Source organism: Rhinoraja longicauda, chromosome 30, assembly GCF_053455715.1.
Source record: "Rhinoraja longicauda isolate Sanriku21f chromosome 30, sRhiLon1.1, whole genome shotgun sequence".
Classification (NCBI taxonomy): Eukaryota; Metazoa; Chordata; class Chondrichthyes; order Rajiformes; family Arhynchobatidae; genus Rhinoraja; species Rhinoraja longicauda.
This window is the reverse complement of record NC_135982.1, coordinates 25,867,936-25,890,980: the sequence shown is the minus strand read 5'-3', so window position 1 is coordinate 25,890,980 and position 23,045 is coordinate 25,867,936. Positions and strand designations below refer to the sequence as shown.

Below are 23,045 nucleotides of genomic sequence, written 5' to 3'. Positions count from 1 at the left end.
ACGGGATTCCAGGACATTGGGACTAACAGTTGAAGACATGAATGTCAGTGGCAAAGGTTGACGAGCAATAACCCAGGATCTAGGAATTTGGTATCAGGATTGTGGGGTCAGAGAAGGTTAATCACAGGGAGAGGCCATAAGAGTTTTAAATTAGAGGTTGAAGCCAGTGGGTATGGCTTGTAACAAGCTTGGGTTGTCTTATCTGTAAGAAAGCTTTGCCGGTAGTGGTATGGTTCATTGTTGCTGGATTGGTGGGGCTAGTTCACTCTGGTTATGAAGGTAGTGGCGTCAGTGGAGCCAAGCTGATTCCCTTCCACAGTACAGAGCCCCCTAGTGATATTCAGCAGCTGATCTAACTTGGCATAGGCCAAACATTTCTTTTAAGATATCTACATACTCTGGAGTTACTTGCTGAGTCATTGGAGTTGAGAATTATTCAAGTGAGTTTTAAACATTCTTATGTGTATTATAATAGTTTTGTGTTTCTGAGCAAAATTGATCCATTGCAAGTTCGAGTTGTATTACTGAATAACTATGCCAAAGCAGGTTTAAAAGTTTGCATTGTAAGTTACTCAGAATATGCTTTGGGGTTCTGTTTAACCAAACCTGAATTAATGTACTTTTGAGGCTAACTGACATCAATAGCAGCGATTATTGAGCCATGCCAATCAGTTGCTTGCATGACATTCTCTGGGATTCTCTGGTTTACGTTTCCATCACACCACAGATTCTCCAAACCACAATTGTCAGGTAATTAATATTACAGTTGGGATTCTCTCGAGTAGTCACTAAATTCCATTCAGTGGTCTCCCTAGGTTAAAGATACCTGACTTACAGAAATACTACCTAACCCAAGTTCTCCCACATATTTTGAAGCATTTTTCAAGATAGTAATAAAATGGCATTCATTAGTAATTGGGTACAGTGTATATTCAGCTAGCTTAATTATGGATAATGTAAGAGTGAATATTCAATGAAATGAAATTCTAGCAGTTTTATGCAGAGGCATATGATATAGGTACCCATAAACATTTCCGATTTAAGGAACAAATGGATTACAGACAGATCGTAGAAAATTAACTCGTGCATAATCTCGGGTGTGCCTGTATTTCAAAGCAAGCAAAAACTCAGATTTGATGTATCTTTGAGTAATTTCAGACAAAGTGAATTTACACTATGGAAATTTAATATTAATTGAATGGCAAATTTCCCAAGATGAAGACCAAATACTTAGTCAAAGTTAATACCAAAGAAAAAGGATACATGTCATAGCTGTTGAAGTGCATATAATAGTTTGCTCCCAAATTTTGATTTCAAGATTACATATCTTGTAAGACATCAGACTTTTCACACTGGTATTGGTGTGTTTGATTAATTGAATTTTGTTCCATTGGTGGTACATATGACAAATAATCACTTGACTCGCTGACTCTCGCTATGATTTGAACATTTCTACCAAAAAAGGTTTGAATGCCTTTCATGCTGTTCAATGCTATAAAAATCGTATTATGACATTGCATTACTGTAGGGTCAAGTAATGAAAATGCTTTAGAAGCTTTAAAAGACTACCAACAAAAAAAGTCAAAGAAAAGAAGAGGGGATGGGATAATGTGAAAAGACAACAGAAGAGACTGCAGATGTTAGAATCTTGATCAAAATGTAGTATTGGAGGAAGTCAGCGGGACAAGCAGCATCTGTGGTAGGAAGTGAATAGATGTTTGAAGAAGGGTCCCAACCAGAAACAGCATTTGCCCATCTCTCTCTGCAGACACTGCCTGACCCCCTGAGTTCCTTAGATAATACAAAAAGGCTATGCTTTAGAGGGAAGTTCATAAGAACAGGGACAGCACAGTTGGTAGAGCTGCTGCCTCACATATTCAGTGACTGGCCATGGTGCAGTTTGCATGTAATTCTCCCTGTGACTGCATGGGTTTCCTCCTACATACAGAATGAGCCAAACTGAAATTGGGGATCTGTTCACACGTTAAACAAATCAACATTAAAATTGACGCTCAGTGCATGTGATGTACTATGCTTCGGTGATATTGGATGTAAAACTCTGGATATAAATGGGTTCCTTAAGAAAAGCAAAGGAGGTTTTGGTTGAGTGTTAAAGGCTGTTTCAATGTTAAAAGCCAGCATGCAATCTGGGGCATGGCCAGAGATTGAGGTATATATCTTTTTTGAGATAGGCCTTTTAATTTCTGTTACAGACGTGTTCCCCATGTTGTAATTTTTCTTTGTCCCACTATATTCATCTGGGCTTGTGTCACTGTCACTTCCCTGCCCCACCACATTGTTTGAAGAAAATAAGAATAAAATAACAGATCAGACAAAAGTTGAAAGCAGTTATTCTAGTGACAATTAAGCCTGGGTCAAGCACATTATGTCCAAAAGTTGGTGATATGATATATACAGGTAAAAGGGAAGCCATATTTAACCTTTGCTGCCACATTGTGCAGCTCACTATGGCAAAAAGTTCCAGCAAACAAATATTTGCTTGAAGTGATTGGAGGTTGATTGGCTAAATGATGCTTTGCTGTATTTTACGCATCAGTGCTTTTTATGGGAAAGTTTCTCAACTTCGTGGTGTGTTTGTGATCCAATTTAAAATGGGATTATAATTCTAGCTAAAATTTTCAGGCGTTGCTTTCGATATGTGGTGTTTCATCACTACTAAATAAAGCAGAATACAAAAAATAAGATGGTTTAGCCAATTTATAGGACGTGTAATCTTTTGTATTATCCATGGTTTCTCATTTTTATACCACTGATGAACCCACTTGCTAATAAGCTAGCCTTTTGTATTATATAGGTTATACACCATGGGGTTTCAATCCAAATCTACAATATCTAAACCTGGAAACCTATCTGAAAGCAAGGAGAATATTAATTAGATGTGGAGATCTTCATGGTGTAAACATTCTGAAACTTGTGGAGTACCTGTCCATTTTGGAGATTTGCTTTAATTTCCTGTTTTTATTTCAAGATTTCTGATGCAGAGAAAAATGTTTCTACTATGCACAATTTGAGTTTGGACTTCCTAATGACACATAAATGGTTCAAATGGGTTTGCAATTAAGTCACCATAATTTTTCTTGTTTCCTTTAACAACTGCAGTTCTCCATGAAGAAATGGAATGTACAGCAATTGCATGCAATTTCAACGGCTAATTTCCAATTGAAACCACTGATTTCAAGCATGTAACAATGAATGTGTAGGAAAGAACTGCAGATGCTGGTTTAAATTGAAGGTAGACACAATATGCTGGAGTAACTCGGCGGGACAAGCAGCATCTCTGGAGAGAAGGAATGGGTGATGTTTCGAGTCGAGTCTCAAGAAACGTTACCCATTCCTTCTCTCCAGAGATGCTGCTTGTCCCGCTGAGTTACTCGAGCATTTTGTGTCTACCTTTGATGTAACAATGAGTATCTGATTTCCAGAATTGCAACAGACTGGAGAGCTTGGGGGTTAAGGGATTGACATGTATTTAGTTGAAATTTGTTCCGTTAGAAACCGAGTAACTTCATTCTGAAAACAATGGCTATGTCTCCCATCATTTTTTTTCTTGATGTTCTGGGCACATTAATACAAAAACAGATCTTCTGTTTTTCAGTGCATATTTCAAATGTTTTTTAAAAATCTCGCATTCTTTGCCATTTATTTGCGTCTGCATCCATTGTAATTTGGTCAGCTTTGAATAGATTCTATTAACTATAACTTGTGAGCACCTATGGCATATGATATGGAATCCTGGCATTTGCGATAATTTTGTTTTTTTTGTATCGCTTACGTTGACCATTATCTCAAGGACATTTTCAAAGGATAAGATTGTGGTTTTAGATTTGAGAAACTGTTTACATGGACCAATTAAAATCAATCCTGTTGGAATTCCTATTAATTACTACATCCTTGCCAATTCCACAGATTAAAGTCACATTTTATTGTTTTGCTTGACTATATTTGTGTAGGCTATATTCATGATGTTCATATAAATGATTGGAAATCCAGTGGTATTTTCCAATTTTAATTTCTGCAGGTTAAACTCTTAGTTACAGGATAATTAATCGGATGCCTTATGTTTCAACAGTGGACTGGGCATGGGTTACTGAAAACTGTTTAAGGTGACATCAATCTGCACTTCATTACTGGTAGCATAGCAACTTGTTTAATATGTAGGCACAAAATGCTGGAGTAACTCAGCAGGTCAGGCAGCATCTCGAGAGAAGGAATGGGTGACATTTCGGGTCTAGACCCTTCAGACTGAGTCAGTCTGAAGAAGGGTCTCGACCTGAAACGTCACCCATTCCTTCTCTCCAGAGATGTTGCCTGACCCGCTGAGTTACTCCAGCATTTTGTGTCTACCTTCAATTTAAACCAGCATCTGCAGATTTTTTTCCTACTTTGATATGTAGTGTCACAGCTTGTAGCACTGTTTCACTGGTCCAGCAATCAATGTACAATCCTGACCATGGATATATTCTGTTTGGAGTTCACATGGTCTCCCATGACACTGGTTTTCCTCTGGGGTCTTTAGTTTTGTCCCAAATCTTGAAGATGTGCTGCTTGGAAGGTTAATTGGCCAAATGCCTCTTATCAATAGATTACTGGCAGAATCTGGGGTTGGAGGTGTGGCGGCCAGAAGAGTTGAGAGTATTTGGCAAAAATAAAATGGACTTGGTCTAGAGTTGATGGAAATGGGTGCTTGGTGATCGTCATAGACTTGGTGCTTCCATGCAGTATGATAGATATCTTTGTTGTGATTTTTTTGCTTGTCATCATTGGAATTTGGCTATTTCTTGGAGGGTCTGTATAGAAGCTTGTAATATACAAGCCTATATTGTCTGTATAGAAGTCTGAAAACTAACCATCAGATTCAAGAATAGCTTCTTCCCAATAACCATTGGTCTCTTGAGTACCACACTATACTAACCTCAATTGCAAACTTCTATGGACTGTGTAGGAAGGAACTGCAGATGCTAGTTTACACGGAGTCGAAACACAAGATGCTGGAGTAACTCGGCGGGACAGGCAGCATCTCTGGATAGAAGGAATGGGTGACATTTCTGGTCGAGACGCTTCTTCAGACTGGAGACTGAAGAACTCGAGTCTGAAGAAGCGTTTCGACCCGAAACGTCACCCATTCCTTCTATCTAGAGATGCTGCCTGTCCTGCTGAGTTACTCCAGCATTTTGTGTCTCTTCTATGGACTGTCTTTGGCTGCACTAAGGACTTTTTTGTTCCAGTATAGTGAATATTCCTTTGATTTAAAAAAATATTATTTGTGGGTATTCCACTTAAAGGACAGCTATGTAGCTGCAAGTAAGAATTTCATTATTCTGATGTCAGTACATATGGTTAATCATACCAGCACCAAAGTTGAGCGTTTTGTCTCCGCGTCTCGTGGATTTTTCCAGGGGTTTCTAGGGAAAATTGTTTCTCCATTTATTCAGATATGAAATTCATATACCCCATGCTGCCGCCAAGACCGATATCCTAGTTTAGCACAGCTTAAAAATTAAAATTGGGACGTGTTTCATCAGTGATGCATTACCATGTAAAATGTGCAATTACAATCTGAATTATTGGGATAGCCCAAGTTCATTTCCCCACAAAATTCTGGAGTTTTAATCTTTGGAGATGCATCTCTCCTAATTAAATGTTGAAAGAGTTCTCCAGGAGAAAGTAATGTCAGTTCTTGTACAAATTGAGATTAGACAAAATAATTCAAAGTTTGAATGGAGTTGTATTTCTGTCTATGGCCTCGAAATAAAGATGTGTGGTAAATCTTATGCTCCCCGCTTTGCCATATCGGGCCATTTCGGTCTGTAAGGCCATGCCAGTGGGATCTGACTCCAGATTTCTGCTGTCCCTTTTGAGATTGTGCGTTTGTAAATTGCAACGCGATTGCCTTGTGGTGTAGCATTCACGATAATGTGGTGTAGCACTCTCAACAATCAACACCATCTACTCAGATATTTTTAGTGGAGAGCCACTAGTGTACTGAAAGTCTATGAATATTTATTGCATTTTGTTCAGCTGATGAAGTGAGGCAAGGTAGCATGTGTCTATTCCCTCCGTACACAAACAGTGAAGGTATTAGAAAACATAGAAAATAGGTTCTGGAGTAGGCCATTCGGCTCTTCGAGCCAGCATAATACTATTCTGTGCGATATTGTATTCTGACAAGGTGCAATATCTTATATTCTGATTAGTGTGCATATGTAGGTATAATTTGTATGCCTGTGTGAATCTGTATGTGTAACAGTGTACACACAAAGTGTATGATCAGTTTTTATTTTCCTCAATCTTTTACTGTTTTATTATTATTTTTTATCTTGTACATTTGAGCTCTGCTCAAGCAGTGTGCCTGAATTTCGTTGTATGCACCATTACAATGACAATAAAGAAATTTGATTTGATTTTTTGATTTGAAAATCAGTACCCTGTTCCTGCTTTCTCCCCATATCCCTTGATTCCTTAGGCCGAATTCAGTTGGAATCAGCTTGTCTCCCAGGTTGTCTTCCTGCATGCACTTAAGCCAAAATGAACTAATTTCCCCACCCTCTCAAAAAAGGTTCTATCTTGGAAGCATCGAGCAAAACAGAATAAGACCCTGGTGCTAATTAAATTTGGGCACTACACTGTTGAGGGCATTCTTGGAAGACCCTTATTTGGCAGAAGGCAAAAGTAGGAGACAGCTTTGGTCCAGTCAAAGTCCTATTCTTACTTTTAACTGTTGAAACTGCTTTAAATATTTACATCTTTTTAAAGTATAAAATCAAAACCACAATTAGAATGGTATGCAAATTATGCAAATTTAGCATTACCCTTTTCCCCATCTGTTCCAAAGTGTTAAGAATGTTCATTCGAGGATAAATGTTGACTGATTCTGTGCCAAGTCTGGCTGGCAAAGGCTGAGAAGTGGATTCCTACTCTCACTTGATTCAGTGGCTTAATTCCAGCAATAGCCTGGTGCCTGGTGCCTGTCACCCAGCACAGACTTACCTGAGGTTGGCTGAAGGCCAGACACCAGATGCGGGCATCTTGAGCAAAAAGCAAACTGCTGGAGGAACTCAGCGGGTCAGACAGCATAAGTTAGACACTGAAGAAGGGCCCGGACCGGAAACATTGTCTGTCCGTTTCTTTCAGTAGTTATTGAGTTTCTCCAGATTTTTTTTGACTGAATGCTAATTATTTTCAAAACAGCTGGCCACAGCCTGTTCATTAAAAATCAAAAAAGTTGCATTTGCTGGAAATCTGAAATAAAAACCATGTTGGGGGCACTCTGCAAGGGGTTAACACTGGGTTTATGTTGCAAATCTAATCTACTGCCACCTTATCTTTAACATAAAACGACCATGTTGTTTTACCCAAATTCAGTCAGAGTCCTCGACCTGAAGCACTAACACTGTTTCACTTTCCACAGATCTGATTGTTTCTAGTTTCTTTTCTGTATAATCTGCTCAGTTTTTTCCTCACTGAGAAAAGCTTTGGCAAAAGAGGGTTTGCTTGTGTGCTCAGAATCGTGCTTTAAAATAAATACTCTCTCACCTCTCAAAGAGAGTAAAACCTGAATGTTTAAACAGACGAGAAATGCCACAAAACACACTATCATGGTCTCCCCAACAAAATGTGGAATATGTACTTGGTGAGTGGAACATTAAATATTTGTCATGGTGGAAAGAGCACTGGAAGGATCTGAATGTTAACTTATTGGACTCTTCCACCCCACATCCCCAACTTTTTGAAGGAGTGTTGTGTATGTATGCTATTTGTGGGAAGCTGGGCAGATGTCCAGTCTTGACTGTTTTCTGGATGCTAAAGTGCATTTACAGTGCTGATTTTTGAAATGTGTATAATTATTTTCCTAATCTTTTCTAAATTTGTTTTCTTTTCTCTTGCAGCAAAAAAGGCTTCAATGTTCGATCGTTTGGTACGGGGATGCATGTGAAGCTACCAGGACCTGCTCCGGACAAGCCAAATATATACGATTTCAAAACTACATATGATCAGATGTACAGTGATCTCATTAGGAAAGACAAAGAACTGTATCCATGAGGAACACTATATTTTTAGGTCACTGGTTCCAAGGTGTCTGTGTTTGCATTTTTATTGTGGGGAGACATGCCAGAGTGTTATAAATTCCCAGGGTAGGAAATACAGTTTCAAGGGTGAGTCAGGTCCTTTGTGCCTTCTGGTGCTTTGTCAACTTCCTTTTATACAGTATTCCATTTAATGAAAGTGTTTACAAAGTGTATCCAGGAATAGGTAGAAGAAACTCCAGTTTGGTAAGGATACGTGCGTGTAGTTATGCAGCAACAGACTGCTGCATGCCCACTGGTTTCCACGTTGGCTCTAGTTTAGAACTGTTACTCTTAAGTTGAGTAGATGACTGCTGGGCATCTCTTCTTTCAGATGTAGCAGAATAATAATGGCCATTTTAGAGTGGTATGTGAACTAACTCTATTAATGTTATTTTTCTAAAAAGACCGACAGTGTAATCTCTTGACAAATTTGTCTTGCTAAAACAATATCAAGAATCATTCAAATATTTCAATATTTCAGGAGGCATTGGAATATTTGACAGTTTAACGATGTTCATGTTCTCAGCAAATACTCCACTAAACCGCAACCAAATCAAAATGATCTTAGAATTCCAAGGTGCAACATTCTTAACATAGGAGACAGGACACGATCCCCATTTCCGAGAATGCTAAGGAAAATCACGACTTTTCCACAATTTCCTGTACAGTTAGTTTACGATGTTGTTGGTAGTAACTTGCACTAAATTCTCAATCTATTTGATAATTATAAAAAGTATTTGCGCTTGTATGGTGCCCATCACAACTTTGAGATGTCTTAAAGCACTTGTAGCCTGTTAAGTACTTTTGAAGTGTACTCCCTTTTATAACCTAGAAAATGTGGCAGCTAATTTTATGCATAGCAACTTTCCACAAACACCAATATGATCAGCAGAGGATCTGTTTTAGTAATGTTGATAGAGCACTGGCCAAGTTTTCCAGGAATTAATTCCCACTTTTGAGTCACCCTGGCAGAGAAGATGGGATTCCCAATTATTGTTACATCTAAAAGAAAGCACTTTCAGGAATGTAACACACTCGGCGCTCTGCTAGCATGCTGGTTTCAGTTGGAGTTGGAGCCCATAACCTTTCGAGGCAATAAGGATGTTTCTAAATAAACCTCTGCTACAAAACTTTAGTTTTAATATTGCAGCTCAAATATCTGGCTTTTTCATTAGCTTTAAGGTGAGAGTAGCATTTAAGGTTAGTGCAGAAATTGCTGACATATGTTGATAGGAAGTACATTCACTGACCTTTGTATTTGCTGGGTCAACTTACTGTATGAACAGACTGAAACAATCACTGGATTGAGCACAACAAAGTTCTCAACAATTTTGAAAGTTGTAACCTGGGTAACTTGCCAGTACTCGCCAATCTTTCCTCCAATTCTTAAATGTTTCCCTTCCGTATTGATTTCTAGTTGTGTTAGTATTTGCTTTACAAAAGCATCTTTTTATTTTTTGTTTTCTTCCTTACTCGTGACGGCCATTTTGAAGATGGGAAGTATTCTCATTATTTTACTGGCTGACAGCTAACTACAAAAGTCCAGTTTTCCAACCAACACCCAGAATGTATGCACATGATCGCTGTTTTGCCCAGACATATGGATTTAATTGTCCTTTTATCTTTTAATCCTAGGATTTTAGTTTAAAATAGCTTTTTTTTTGTAGTTGATATTTGTGAATTTCATTTTGCAAACATGTTAGACTTATTAATTTTAGACATTTAACCAATTCCACAGTACAATTAATTGAGCACTTTTCAAAAAGTGACTGCTCTGTACATGTAATTAGCACAGATAAAGTACTATTGGCGCAGGTAAGCCTGAAATGTCCTTGTAGATCTGACTCTACTGCAGATCATAAATATTATAAGACTGCTGTTTACCAAATTGATAACAACCAAGCCCAGGTGTTCCTTGAGCTCTGGCAGTCTGATGCAACATGGACATCTTAATTCCACGTGAGTTTCATACTTGGGCCTGGAGAATTGAAACCGTCTGTTTTGCAGCAGTTTTGCTGGCACATTTAAATTAGAACATCTATATCTGTTAATTTTAATAACACAGCAGGATTCATTCAATCTCTGCATGTATCCAAAGAAGACAAACTGTGGACCTGCCAACTGAAGAATATGCCATCTTTAATATCCATTCTATAATACTTCAGATTTAAGTAGGCTTTTCCCCACAATTGTGATTTTCTGAGTCATTTTGTAAAGTGAATCTAGGATTACCGTTCAATTGCTGGCTCTGTAATTTGCAGGTGGGTGGGGGCGCCATTTGGATGTATGCTTTAGGTGATCCCATAGGTTCCTTAAACATAATCATTTGCACTAATGACTTCAATTGCACTGAGCTGGTCTTTAATATGCAAGGTCCTAGTGTTCCCAACCAAAAGTAGTAATTGCATGGTTTTTTACTGCAATTAAACTTTTGGTAATAAACTGAGACGTGCTGAGCTGACTAATGCAAATTTGGCATAGTATGGGCAGAATAATGTATTTTAACAAGGGTTAGAAAGGCCAATTGAATGAGGCAAGAGAAATTAAGCTGCTGACATAAGGTTAAGTTCAATTTATTCCCATTTAATCGTGATGAAGTGTGGCGATTTTAAATGAATTATTTGCTGCAATGGAGATTATCTGGTTTATGAGAATCTATTGTGGATCGAGTCAGATGTTTGAAAATTTGAGTAAATTATATGAAACATGCTCTCTTTTAAAAATTCTGGGAAATCCCTGTTGCTAGCAAGGTCAATATTTAATGTTCATCCCTATTTTCCTTGGGAGGCTGGTGATGAGCAGTTTTATTTTAACCATACAGGTTTTCACAATATTGTTGGGTAACAAGTTCCAGTACTTGGACTCGTCTACAATGAAGGAATGGGGATTATATTAATTTGGGAAACTGACTTGGAAGTGAACTTTCAGATGGTTTTCCTGTGAAACCTGGGCAGTAACTATTTTGCAGATAATGCACACACAAGACTATGCGGGCTGTTTTGTCTTGGTTTTGAACTAGTTGGGAATTATTTTATAGACTGAAAAGGTTTTGGAGCGACCAGGACACATTCTGCAGAATATTTTTGATCTGCCACCATGCTTTGCTGGTGCCACCTGTGATGTGGACGAATGGTGCTAAAAAATAAACACGTCTACTTTTAATGATGATGTGGAGCTAGTTCGGTTTTCTTGGAGGTAATGGACTAACACTTGGCCTGCATAAATGCTATCTACCTATGAGCATATCTGAATATCGAAGGTAGACACCAAATGCTGGAGTAACTCAGCGGGTCAGTCTGATCAGTCTGAAGAAGGGCCTCGACCCGAAACGTCACCTAATCCTTCTCTCCTGAGATGCTGCCTGACCCACTGAGTTACTCCAGCATTTTGTGTCTAGCTTCGATTTAAACCAGCATCTGTAGTTTTTTTCCTATATATCTGAATATCATCTAGTTCTAGTTGTATTCCACCACAGACTCCCTTGTTTGAGAAGTTACAAATGGAACTGAAAACTGACCAGTGGATGTTTACACTTTCGGCCTTGTGCAAGGAAGTTGTTGGACACTGATCTGGAGAACTCCCATAATATTAGCCTGGTGACAAATGGCATTTAACAACCATATTATCTCTGTATGACAAGCCAGGGTATGTTTTCTAATCATGTCCTCTTGTCTTTTTGATAAGACTCCCTGAGGCCACATTTGGCTTAGGTTAGACAAGGTAATCATGTTCACTTAATCTGATCAACCTCTCAAATGCATCTTTTTTGTCCATATTTGGGGCTAGTGGGACTCTACATTAGTGAGTCACAGAACTGCAGGTTAGGAAGTTATCACTCGCCAGGCCTTGTCCTGCCCCCAACTCTCTCCCAGCATTAGCCCCACGCCCCCCCCCCCCCCCTGCAATCAGACTAAAAGGTCCCGACCTAAAATGTCACCTATCCATTTTCTCCAAAGATGCTGCCTGACCCGCTGAGTTTCACCAGAACCTTTTTTGTACACCAGCATCTGCAGTTCCTTGTATCTCCTTAGAAAGTTAATTAGCGTGTTATTGATTGCTATTACTAGCTGTACAGCATGGAAAAATGCCCTTTTGGCACAATTTGTCCATGCCAGTCAAGATGTCCCATCCAAGCCTATATCCCTCTAAACCTTTCTTATCTGTGTTTCTGTCCAAATGTCTTTGAAATGTTATAGCAGCTGCATCAACTTCCCTGGCAGTTCATTCCATACACCTACCACCCTCTGTGAAAAGGTGTCCCTTCTGGTTCCCATTAAATCTTTGTCCTCTTACTTTAAACCTCCACTATCTAGTTGTCATTTTGTTTTTTAAGATTATTCTGCTAATAATTACCTGCTTGGATCCTGTGCTTTGCAGATAAGATGCCTGACTCTTTTCCCCTAGAACATAGTGCAGCTCAGCACAGGAGCAGATACTTCGGCTTGCAATGTCTACACCAACCATGATGCCAAGTTAAACTGATAGCCGCTGCCTGCATACGGTTGATGTGCGTCCATTTTCTGTATAGCCATATGCCTATCGAAAGGGCTCTTAAAAATGATATTGTATATGCTTCTACCACCACTAATTATCTAGCATGTAAAATTATTCACGAACAGTGGAGGTAATCCTGAAGTAGAAGTCTAGCTCCCCAGGCAGCACATAACATTTGCTACAACCATCCCGTTATTGTCAAGTTTACCAAGGTACAGTGAAACGTTTTGCTTTCTATCTGATTAATTGGAATACCATAACACACAATCAAGGCAAACACAAGTACAACAGGTAGAGGGAGAGAGTATATTTGTCAACGTTATAGAGCAACTGTTCCATAGACCAAGTTCAATGTCTGCAGTGAGGTAGAATAGAATTGGACTGTACTCTAGCAAACTATGAAAGGATCGTTCAGAAGCCGATAACGGCGATAGAAGCAGTTTCCGTGTCTGGTGGTATGAGCTTTCAAGCATTATCTTCTGTCTGATGGGAGCAGGGAGAAGGAATGACTGGGAATGGAACTTTTGGACTTACTGGGCTTTGAGTAAAGTCATGATATTTATAGAGCCACGTCTTCCTGTCAACGGTTAAATGTTGTACTTGCTATTGAATGTGGCAAGCCTGAAGAGTATTAATCAGATATGGCTTTGAGTATGTTTTTCAGTATTGCATATTTTTTGTAGATTCTCCAGATTTGTATTTCGTTTGGAACTGGTGTAGCTTGATAAGACTTCCAACTGAACCCTGTTGATCCATGCCTCTATGATCACCAGTTTAATGTTACTAGTGTGGTTTTGAAAATATTCTATTTAGCAGCTGCTGGTATCGCATGCTGTGGAGATGTGACGTTCTCCCACCTGTCCCCAACTCCCAGGAATTGTCCAGATGTCACTCTTGCCAATCCCCAATGGATTGATGTAACTGTTGGAAATGCTTGGGACGAGATTGAGTGTTTTCCCTTCGTGTTAGTGTTCTTGTAACATGGAGGCATCAATCAACAAGGATTCTGCTGGAATTCCCATCAATCCAGGAGGCCCATAACGAATGAAATAAACCTGAAACCGCAAGCAAAACTCCACAAAGAAAATTCAAACCCATTGGATCTAATCAATACTCTTTAGTTTGCTGCATCCAATCACAAATGGCGGGTACAACATTCAACAGTTAATAAAAGGACGTGGCTCTATAAATATAATTTTTTCAATGATAAAGCCCAGTCTGGAAATGCAAAAGACAGAATAGATGCATTTAAAACCCTTTCAATCAATTTTGGTCTATCAGACATGTTTTGGATTTATAGTGCTATTAAGGCAGAGTTGCTGATGGGTGTTGAAACCACATCACACATGACGCATTGTGCCTTTGGTATCCTGTGGTCCTTCCAAGTAGAGCAACAAGGAGATATCAACATTTGTTAGCTGAGAGTGGGTTGTAAGTGAAAGTTGGACATCCTGGTCTGTGTTCGATCTGATTCCATGAAATAGTTGGACATCCTGATCTGTGTTTGATCTGATTCCATGAAATATTTGGTGTTAATGTAAATATGGAGGCCTCCCAAGAAGATCACATCCCAACTTTACACAATTGTGCTGCTACCTCTAATATCTCTGCCCTGGATGCACCATACCTAGTCTAATCTAAATCTATAAAAACAAAGCTGTGATTTCGGCTGTAAATTTGCACTCTGTGTATGTGACTTTTAGTTAATGCACAATGAGTCTGATCAACTCTTCCAATTTAGGCATGTCATTGGATGTTCGTACAGGGTCCTGGTCAAACCACATTTGCTGTACTCAGCAGATCTGGATACTGTGCTGCACTGCATATTTGCTTTGGAGATGGTGCACTGTAGGTCTGCCTGAATGATACGGTGCCCATGCCTGAAAGTACACAAGTATACACTAAATAGGATTGTATTCACAGAAACGTAGACAAGATTATCACAAGTTCTACCACATGCCAAAGAGAACTCTCAGGGTACATGCAGCAAAACTTCTGTTTAAGAGGTATAGGAGAAGCATAGAAAATAGCTACAGGAGGAGGCCATTAGGCCCTTCGAGCCAGCACCACAAAGAAAGAAAATTGGTCTTGTTTCATACCCGGCCTTTGGGGAAAATACTAAAAGAAACACTCCATGCAACTGATGCCAATGTATTTATATAAGCAAAAGATTGGATCGTACGTTTTCAGCTATTCTTCAAATGTATTTCTTAATTGTGATTTGGATTCTTGCATCTCTTCAGGAAGTGAGTTCAGATTTCTGTCACACTTTGGGTGAAAACATTTTTCCCCATCTCCCCTCTAATTCGACCATTACATTAAAACAATCCCCGCATTACTGATCTTTTGTTTAGAGAAAGGGTCAACAAGAAGGACCTATCTGGATTTCATTTTTAACACGAGTAAATATCCCTCAGTAATACTTTCCAGACTCCATGACTAGTTATTTATTAAGAAATAATTCTTCAGCCCTGGCGATGCAAATGTCCTTTGGCACCTCTGTACTGCAATATCTGTCTTGCAATATAAAGATCGGAAGTGTATACGTCTATATTCGGTGACCCAGCTGATGTTTTAGACCACCAGTTTACCTACTTTTTCCTGTGTTGATAGTGGCTTAAAATGCAAGTATCCTGCAGGATTCTTGAGGTTAGCATTTCCTGTGCCTCTGAGGGCTACAAATGTGTTCAGCTTCAGCTCCTTACAGACAGTTAAGGAACTGAAGCTCGGGATTATCTGGGGCTGTGAGTGTGGTAGATAGAGGTTAATGAGGTAGTCCAGCCTAAGGTACTGGAAATAAATTGCTGACCACCGGGAAAGGGAGAAGGTCTTAGGAGTAGGCAGAGTGTGCTGGTATCCAGTGGAAGGATTTTGGGGATAGTGATCCCAACTCCATACGTCTTATGATTGTTTGAACGGGAAGAAGGCTGGAAGTTGCAGGAAGGCACTAAATTGGAGTAAGGCAAATTGTTACTAGGCCGGAGCCATGGAAGGTACACTGACTGGGAGCAGTTATTGAGTAATTCCACATGGAGTCATTTAAAGGCCAGTTGATCGAAGTTTGGCATGTTCCAGTAAGGAGTAGGGATCAGGATGGCAAAATAAAGGAACCCTGGATGACCAACGGTTGTAAATTTGCTCAAAGTAAAGGGAAACACATTTATGGTTTATCAGAATGGAAACTGACCAGGAAAGAACTTAAGCGATTAGCAGGGACAAAAGTGACCACAAAATGACTTTGGCGAGTTGGATGAAAGAAAATCTCCCTAAAAAATGTATACCTACATTAAAAACAAACCAGGAAGAAAGTAGGACCACTCAAGGATAAAGGAGGGTATTTGTTCTTGGAGTCAGGGGGTGTAGGCTAGGTACAAAACAAGTACTTTGCATCTGTTTTCGTAAGGATAAAGACATGGAGGACTGAGATTGGTGTGGAGAATACTAAAACTGTCCTTGCATATTAGTATTCTAATATTAAAAGGAGATTAAGAAGGATGGTGTTGCGGCTCTTGAAGAGCATTGAGGTGGATCAATCCCCTGGACCTGATGGGATCTATCCTAGTTTATTGAGGAGATTTCGGAAGCCTTGACAAAGATTTTTGCATCTTTAGCTGCACGTGAGGTCCCAGTGGACTGGATTTTAATGTTCTTGTTTTGTTTAAGGGAGGTAGTGAGAATCCAGGGAATTATAGGCCGGTGAACCTCATTAGTGGTAGGAACCAATTGCAGAGAATGGGTTAAAGATTGCTTCAAGGTGGGACGTGCTCCCATTTGTATCTATGCCTCATAATTTTATATACTTCTATCAAGTCACTTCTCAACCTCTGGCGTTCCAGAGAAAACAATCCAAGTTTGTCCAATATCTCCTTATAGCTAATACCCTCTAATGGTACAATGGTACTTTATTTGTCACGTACTGAGATATAGTGAAATTCATTTTTATATGCATATCAGTACAAATACCACTATACATTAGCACCTAGATAAATCTTAGACGAGCATGTCATACAGTACAAGTGTATAGTCTGAGACAGTAAACAATTGCCAGATTTGGCACCATCTTCAAGTCCTAGGTGTAGAGTTCTTAATCTGACAATGCAGGCCCATTGTCCTGGGGACATTGCAGGGCTGACCTGGCTAAGTGTGGGTATTGGTATCCTCCTCCGCTGCTATGTGCTGCTGCATGCCATCCAGTCCATGAGCTCAGCCTGCTGCAGGGTCTCCAGCGGCCCACTCCGTCGAAGCACTGCACTGCTTCCTGCATCCGGTCTGGTTATTGGTCCTCTGTCAGAATCTGAATCCTTCCTCTCCGGTCCACGGGGTGAACAGAGGCCAGGTTCAGCGGCTTCCCTCTCTGGGCGGGTTCTCAATGTGTCATCCTGAACCTGCTGTCTGACTTGAGGCCAAGTAGTTCATCTGAATGTTTTCTGTTTTGCACAATGGTATATCCAGTAAATAGTTGGTTTGATCATAGTGGCATCTTAAGAGTTTAACCCTTTGTTGAATCCTCTGATCCAAATGGCAGGATAAAGATGGAAACTCATTAGAAACAATTTGGGCCAAAAAGCTTATTCCTGTGCTCTGCATTTTATGTATTGCAATTTGTTATCCAGCTTTATTTGTAGCTGTGTACCCATAGGTCAGGTTTTCATTGGCGATTTTTGTTCTAAGTTTGATAAGTTGTGTAGCTTAGTGCAGCCACAATTTGTCAATGAATTATATGCCCTCTGCATTCTAACCATACAGCTAGATCATTTTTATTGCTTAAAAAAAAATCCTCATCTACCGTCTTCACTTTAAATGTCTAGAGTAATTTACTGAACTGCATTGAGTTGTACACTGCAAATGGCAACACTCCTTTGGGAATACTTGTTCGAGCCTATTTTAAAAAAATGCTAGACTCTCCAGCCTCTGCCGTATCCAGGTCAGGTAGTGTGGCAGAAAGCAGCCCATTGTTTTTCAGTAATCCATTTTGGGAACTGGGTCACACGACATGTGCAGTGCCAGGTTCCCCCACCTGATTAAATGAAAATTATACTTCCAGTAGCAGAGATGGCAGACCCTGATAAATTTATAACTGAATGAAGGAGGTTCTAGAGTGGCACAGATGCCGTTGGTAGAACTGCTGCCTCAGTGTCAGAGACCCAGGTTCAATCCTGACTGCCAACGCGGACTTTGTAACATTTGCATGTTTTCCCTGCGGCCATGAGGGTTTTCTCTCATCCCATAGATGAGTGTTTGTAGATTGGCATCTGTAAAATTGCCCCTAATGTATGGAGTGGGTGTGAAAATGGGATAATGTAGAACTACTGTGAACAGGTCGGCATGTGATCGGTGAGCCAAAGTGGGTGTTTCAATGCTTTAGCATTCCTTATGAGTGAAATGGGAATAATACTGTTTGAAGAGGAAGATGCTGTAGTCAAAGCAACAAACCGATTTAACCAAGTCTGTTGAGATGCATTAATGCTGCAGAAATGTAAGTTGCTGATGAGTATTGTTAGACTAATGCAGGTTGTTCAGTGGCCCTTGAGCTCGAGAATGAATGACTTACTTTGGTTGTTGATGTGTTTGATGCAAGCCAATGTAGGAATTGCAAACTCACAAAAGGGGCATGTGATTTCCAGTGGGGTGGCCAACATCAGTTTGAAGTGGTCTGCCACTTTCGTAGGTCTTCTATTTCTGTGATCTCAGACTTTCCCACACCAAACTGTTCTTTCATCATTGATGATTGTCCAGAGATTTCCAGGAATCGTAAGGGTTGCCTTTCTCTTTGAGGAGGTTTTGAGCGCATCCTTGAATCTTTTCCTGTCTCCCTGTAAATATGGTTGAATTGGCAGGTATGGAATGCAGGGAAAGGCAGGCACAAACATTGCAAAACAGCTTAGCCAGAGTACATACACTTGTATACTGGCATTATGTCTATTGGATGAGATTTGCTCAGAGCACATTTCAAAAAGACAGACCATTTTTGCATTATTTCGTTTCTCACAACGTGTTGGGCAGGAACAGATTTGGTTGATTGAGCCTGTCTTCTTCAACCTTGCTTTTTGGCATCATAGTCATAGAATTGTAGAGCATTGAAACAGGCCCTTCAGTAACCTGCTTCTGTGTGGGCCATCATACCTATCTATACTAATCCCTCTATGCTTTGCTCATTCAAGTGCCTGTGGTTATTGTTTGTGCTTCTGGCAACGCCTTCCAAATACCAACTACTTTGTGTGAAAGATTATTCCCTCAGATCCCCTGGGACTTCCCTCTTGCATTAAACCTCTGTCCCGTGGCTCTAAACACCCCAGCGTCAGAAACTGATTCTGACGACCTGCCCTATCCATGCCTCGTGTATATGTACCTCTTGACCTAATTTCCTCCAGGAAAAATACTCAACCATTCAATAAGCCCTCCATCCAGATATTGTTCTTTTCTGTACCATATCTAGCTTAATCACATCTTTCCTGTAGTGTGGCTTGGAATGGCCCACAATACATCCAAGTGCAGCCAAACCAATGTTTACATAATGGTAACATCGTGTCCCAACTCTTGTAGTCAATGCCTCAGCTAATGAAGATAAGCACGCCTTGTGTCTTCACCACCCTGTCTATTCGTCTTTCCACTTTCCTGCTGTAGGTGTGTGGTAGGGAAATAGAGGGGAGTTGATGGGCTTGTATGTTCCAGGTAAATAAGAGCATATTGTATGCAAAGGTTCTTGACTGGATTGCTAAGAATTGGGAAATGAAAATAGGCTGGATCATTTGGTTAAAGAATGCAGATTTCCTTTCCTTACAGACTCTGGTGGCCAAATTTGGTAACCTGCAATAAGTTGCAAAAAGATGTGTTAAAAAAAAAAAATACTGAGATTTTCCCTAAATAATGATATCATTCCAGAAATAGACAATCCAGCAGTTTCATGTCAGTACTGAAAATGAATTTTGTAACCTGAATTTGAATTCTCCAGCTGCTGTCCTCTGGATAGTGCTCCAGTAAACTAACCAATATGTGACTGAACATATTCTGCTGCCCTATCTATGAATGAGAGCATTGACTTATTTGAATGTCATTCTAAATTTTGCAACATCCCTTTTATGCACTGCTTAAGTGCTCATTTGCTACTTGTAGAAATGGTGAATTTCAATACTTTTTGAATCGTAGGGAGAAAGTAAGGTTAGGCGGCATTAATTTGCATCCCTTTCCACCTGTATCCCTCTCTAGATTTACATTTCACTCTTCCTTACCTGGCACCATTGTCTCCTTTTCACCTCTCGACATTGCCGAATGGGTGGAGTAAGTAACAATCAAACCCCCCCCCCCTTGCAAGTAGCCACCTATCACTTGCCAGACCTTGCCCTACTCCCACTTTTCCAGCTTTTTCCTCTTATCAGTGTCAAGCAATCTGACCTGAAACATCAACTGTCCATTCTCTTCACAGATGCTGCCTGACCCACCGAGTTCCTCCACTACTTGGTGTTTTGTGCAAGATTCCAACATCTGCAGTCTCTTGTGCCTCCAAGATTGGCTGTTGGGTTTGTAGATGGCAGAGATAAATAGTGGGTTACCAGCGTCATAATTTCACCTCAAAGTTAGCGTTTGGTGTTTGTCCAGTATCAATATTAGTGGATCAAATGAAAAGTCCCAGAGAAATTTTCACCAGAAAGTTTTCATTCTGAAAATTTTCATGGAACATCTTTGATCGTATTTCATATTGATATTTCAGGGTGTTTGGGGTTTTTGATAATTTTGTTGGGTAATTTTACTTGCCTTCCATAGGCTTCAGTTAACAGTTGATCAGTGGATAGCTTGCATGCACGTGTCGTTGCATTTCATTTTCTGATTAAAGTTATTTTCACATATTTGGCTGAAAGGTTTTGAATGAAGTTTTCTTTACATAGAATTAGGAATATTTGCATTGAAGCCCTGCCTTTCACAATATCACAATTCCCCACTTGGGTACTTTTAAAATGATGTCCATATTGTGGGAAGTGTGACAAACAGTAGTATGGTGATGACCGGGATTTGCACCATAATTCCCCTGCACTTGAAAATATTGCCCTGGGATGAGCTATCTCCAAGAAGAGTATTTAGCGCCTTGATTTATTGATTTATTGTTGGCTCTTGAAAGAATACTTCTGACAGTTCAGGATGCTCTAGGGTGTACAGTAGTGCCACTTAAGATGTGTTCAAATCTCCAAAGTGGTTTATAGAAAAAAGAATAGCATTCATTAGCAGGCCATTTGAGCCCAACCAGCCCATGTCACTGTTTCCACTCATCCTCAAGCTGCTCCTTATTAAAACTTATTAACACAATCTATTGCATCTGTTTAGTTAGGTTTCTCGGATGCATTTCTACTATTCGCATCAACTACATTCTTGTGTGAAATGAGCCGAATATTCAAACTTTCTCCAGCCCTGACCCATCACTAGTGTAATGTGCCAAGTTATTGAAAATAAAATGGGATTTTGGGCAGAGCAAAGGACTCTTGTAGAAATGCAAAACCATTTGGTTGAATGAGTGAAGTCAGTAAGGCCTGGCTTGCCCTAACCTGAATATATGGTTGGATTGGGTTTGGGTAGGTAGGTGGTCTGTGTGGTAGTTAATTCCATATTCAAACCCATCCCTGGCTAAATAATTTTTGAAAGGATTTTAGTGAATACCTTAAAGTAGTCCCTGGTTTTGTTTCCCTAGGTGGTTTCACTTAACATTGCAAATATTAAGTTTTCACCTAGCCCATAGCTAACAATGGACTGTTTCTTATCATTATTGTTTTGCATATCTTTCATTTATTTGTTTTATATCCCTCTATTTCACTATCTATATATCTCTTGTTTCTCTTTCTCCTGACTCTGTCTGAAGAAGGGTCTCGACCCGAGTCGTCACCTATTCCTTTTCTCCAGAGATGCTGTCTGACCGGCTGAGTTACTCCAGCTTTGAGGCAGACTCATTGTAACTGCTTCAATTTTCATGTAGCCTTGGAAAGAATATATCGCAATGATTGAAAAAATGTTTATGGACTCGCAATGTAAACTACCCAGGTTAATGTGGATAAATCGGAAGTAAAATTATGTACGTGGTATCTTTGAAAGTATTGTCTGGGAGACTACTTACTAATAGTTGAGCTGCCAAGGACCCGAAGAACACTCAGTGGTAATGGCCTCAATTCTCAGTGGACTTGGCAATACTAAAGCAGTTATGGGTTTTTGTTTCCCCAATGCTGTTTGTCTCATTAATTCTTCTGCATTTTATTGCAAACCTTTCATATGAACATCTCTAATTGGTGCCTTTTGGTACTTTTTTTCTATTTGATTTTTGTCACTTGGAAGTCCAAAAAAGTACCTGCTTTTTTGGACATCAGGCTGACTTAGATTAGTGGAGCATGTACAGAGACATACGTTTAGCACTACCCTATATTTTTGTATTAAGCCTCTGCAGCATTCCTGCATTGATACCAGCCCATGGGTTCTCTAAAAACAGCGTATGTAGAATAAACTATTGGGAACTGATCAGAATCTTATTTCACTTTGGCAATCTCTAAGTATTTCCCTCTGAAAATACTGCAGGGCTTTAAATTGCTCAAATATGTTGTAGCATTATGGTACAATGAAAAATTAAATCTCATTGCATTCCAAAATAGTTTTCTGCTCCATTTTCTAAATGTACTTGCATTTTGTGGAGCCTGTAGTAATGTTCCATGTGACACCTTATTTCTGATAACTTGGGGAAATCTTGCCAAACGAGATTCCATTGTCCTCGACTCGTATCTTCTAAGACTTCTACACAACAAAAAAGTGTTGAACCATGATACTATGCTTGCTAAACAGAAGCTGACTTTCAGCATAACTAAACTGCCCATACCAGCTGATTAGAGCTACATAAACCTGCCCCGTCAAATTGTGATTTGTAGTGGGCGGTTGATTGTCTTAGATGGAGGAATGTTCATATGGTGTACTCTTCGTGGTGTATCTATCCTCGGACCACTTCCTAATTCAATGGTCCAGTGGAAGAACTGGACAATTATGATTTACACGGGATATTTGGTGAGGAGTTATCTGAAAATATCATGGGTAGCTGCTTGTTTCTGACCACATCACAAGTTGTGAGCTGAGTCTAATGGACTTGTATGACATTACCTGGCTCTGTCGTATGGACACTTCTTTCAACTTGTACCACCCTGTTGCTTGTGACTTGCTGCACGGGACACATTGCTTCCCTACCTGAAGAATTACCAAAGGAATTGGTCCCTGCAGATGTTAAACAAGCCCTCTTTGAATTTTAATATTGAACAAAGGTCATTGATAGAAGTCAGAGAGCAGAGTCTAAAATGCTTCACTGCGAAATACTTGTAATTAAAATTCTGGCTTAAATTTTGACCACCTTCAGCCATAGATAAGAACTTTGGTGCTGTGGATGACAGTAAATGGAGAATTCTCCCTGGATGACTTCGCATTGGTACTTGCCAATGGCCACCGCCTCAC

General features: G+C 39.8%; 1 protein-coding gene across 1 annotated transcript in view; it reads left to right on the top strand.

Annotated features, from left to right (window-relative positions):
* ssu72 (SSU72 homolog, RNA polymerase II CTD phosphatase) overlaps positions 1-23,045 on the top strand; it is a 72,702-nt gene that overhangs the window by 4,864 nt on the left and 44,793 nt on the right. The window contains exon 2 of the mRNA XM_078425259.1: positions 7,908-8,051. Coding sequence (XP_078281385.1) covers positions 7,908-8,051 — 144 coding nt within the window. The remainder of the gene's footprint in view (positions 1-7,907; positions 8,052-23,045) is intronic.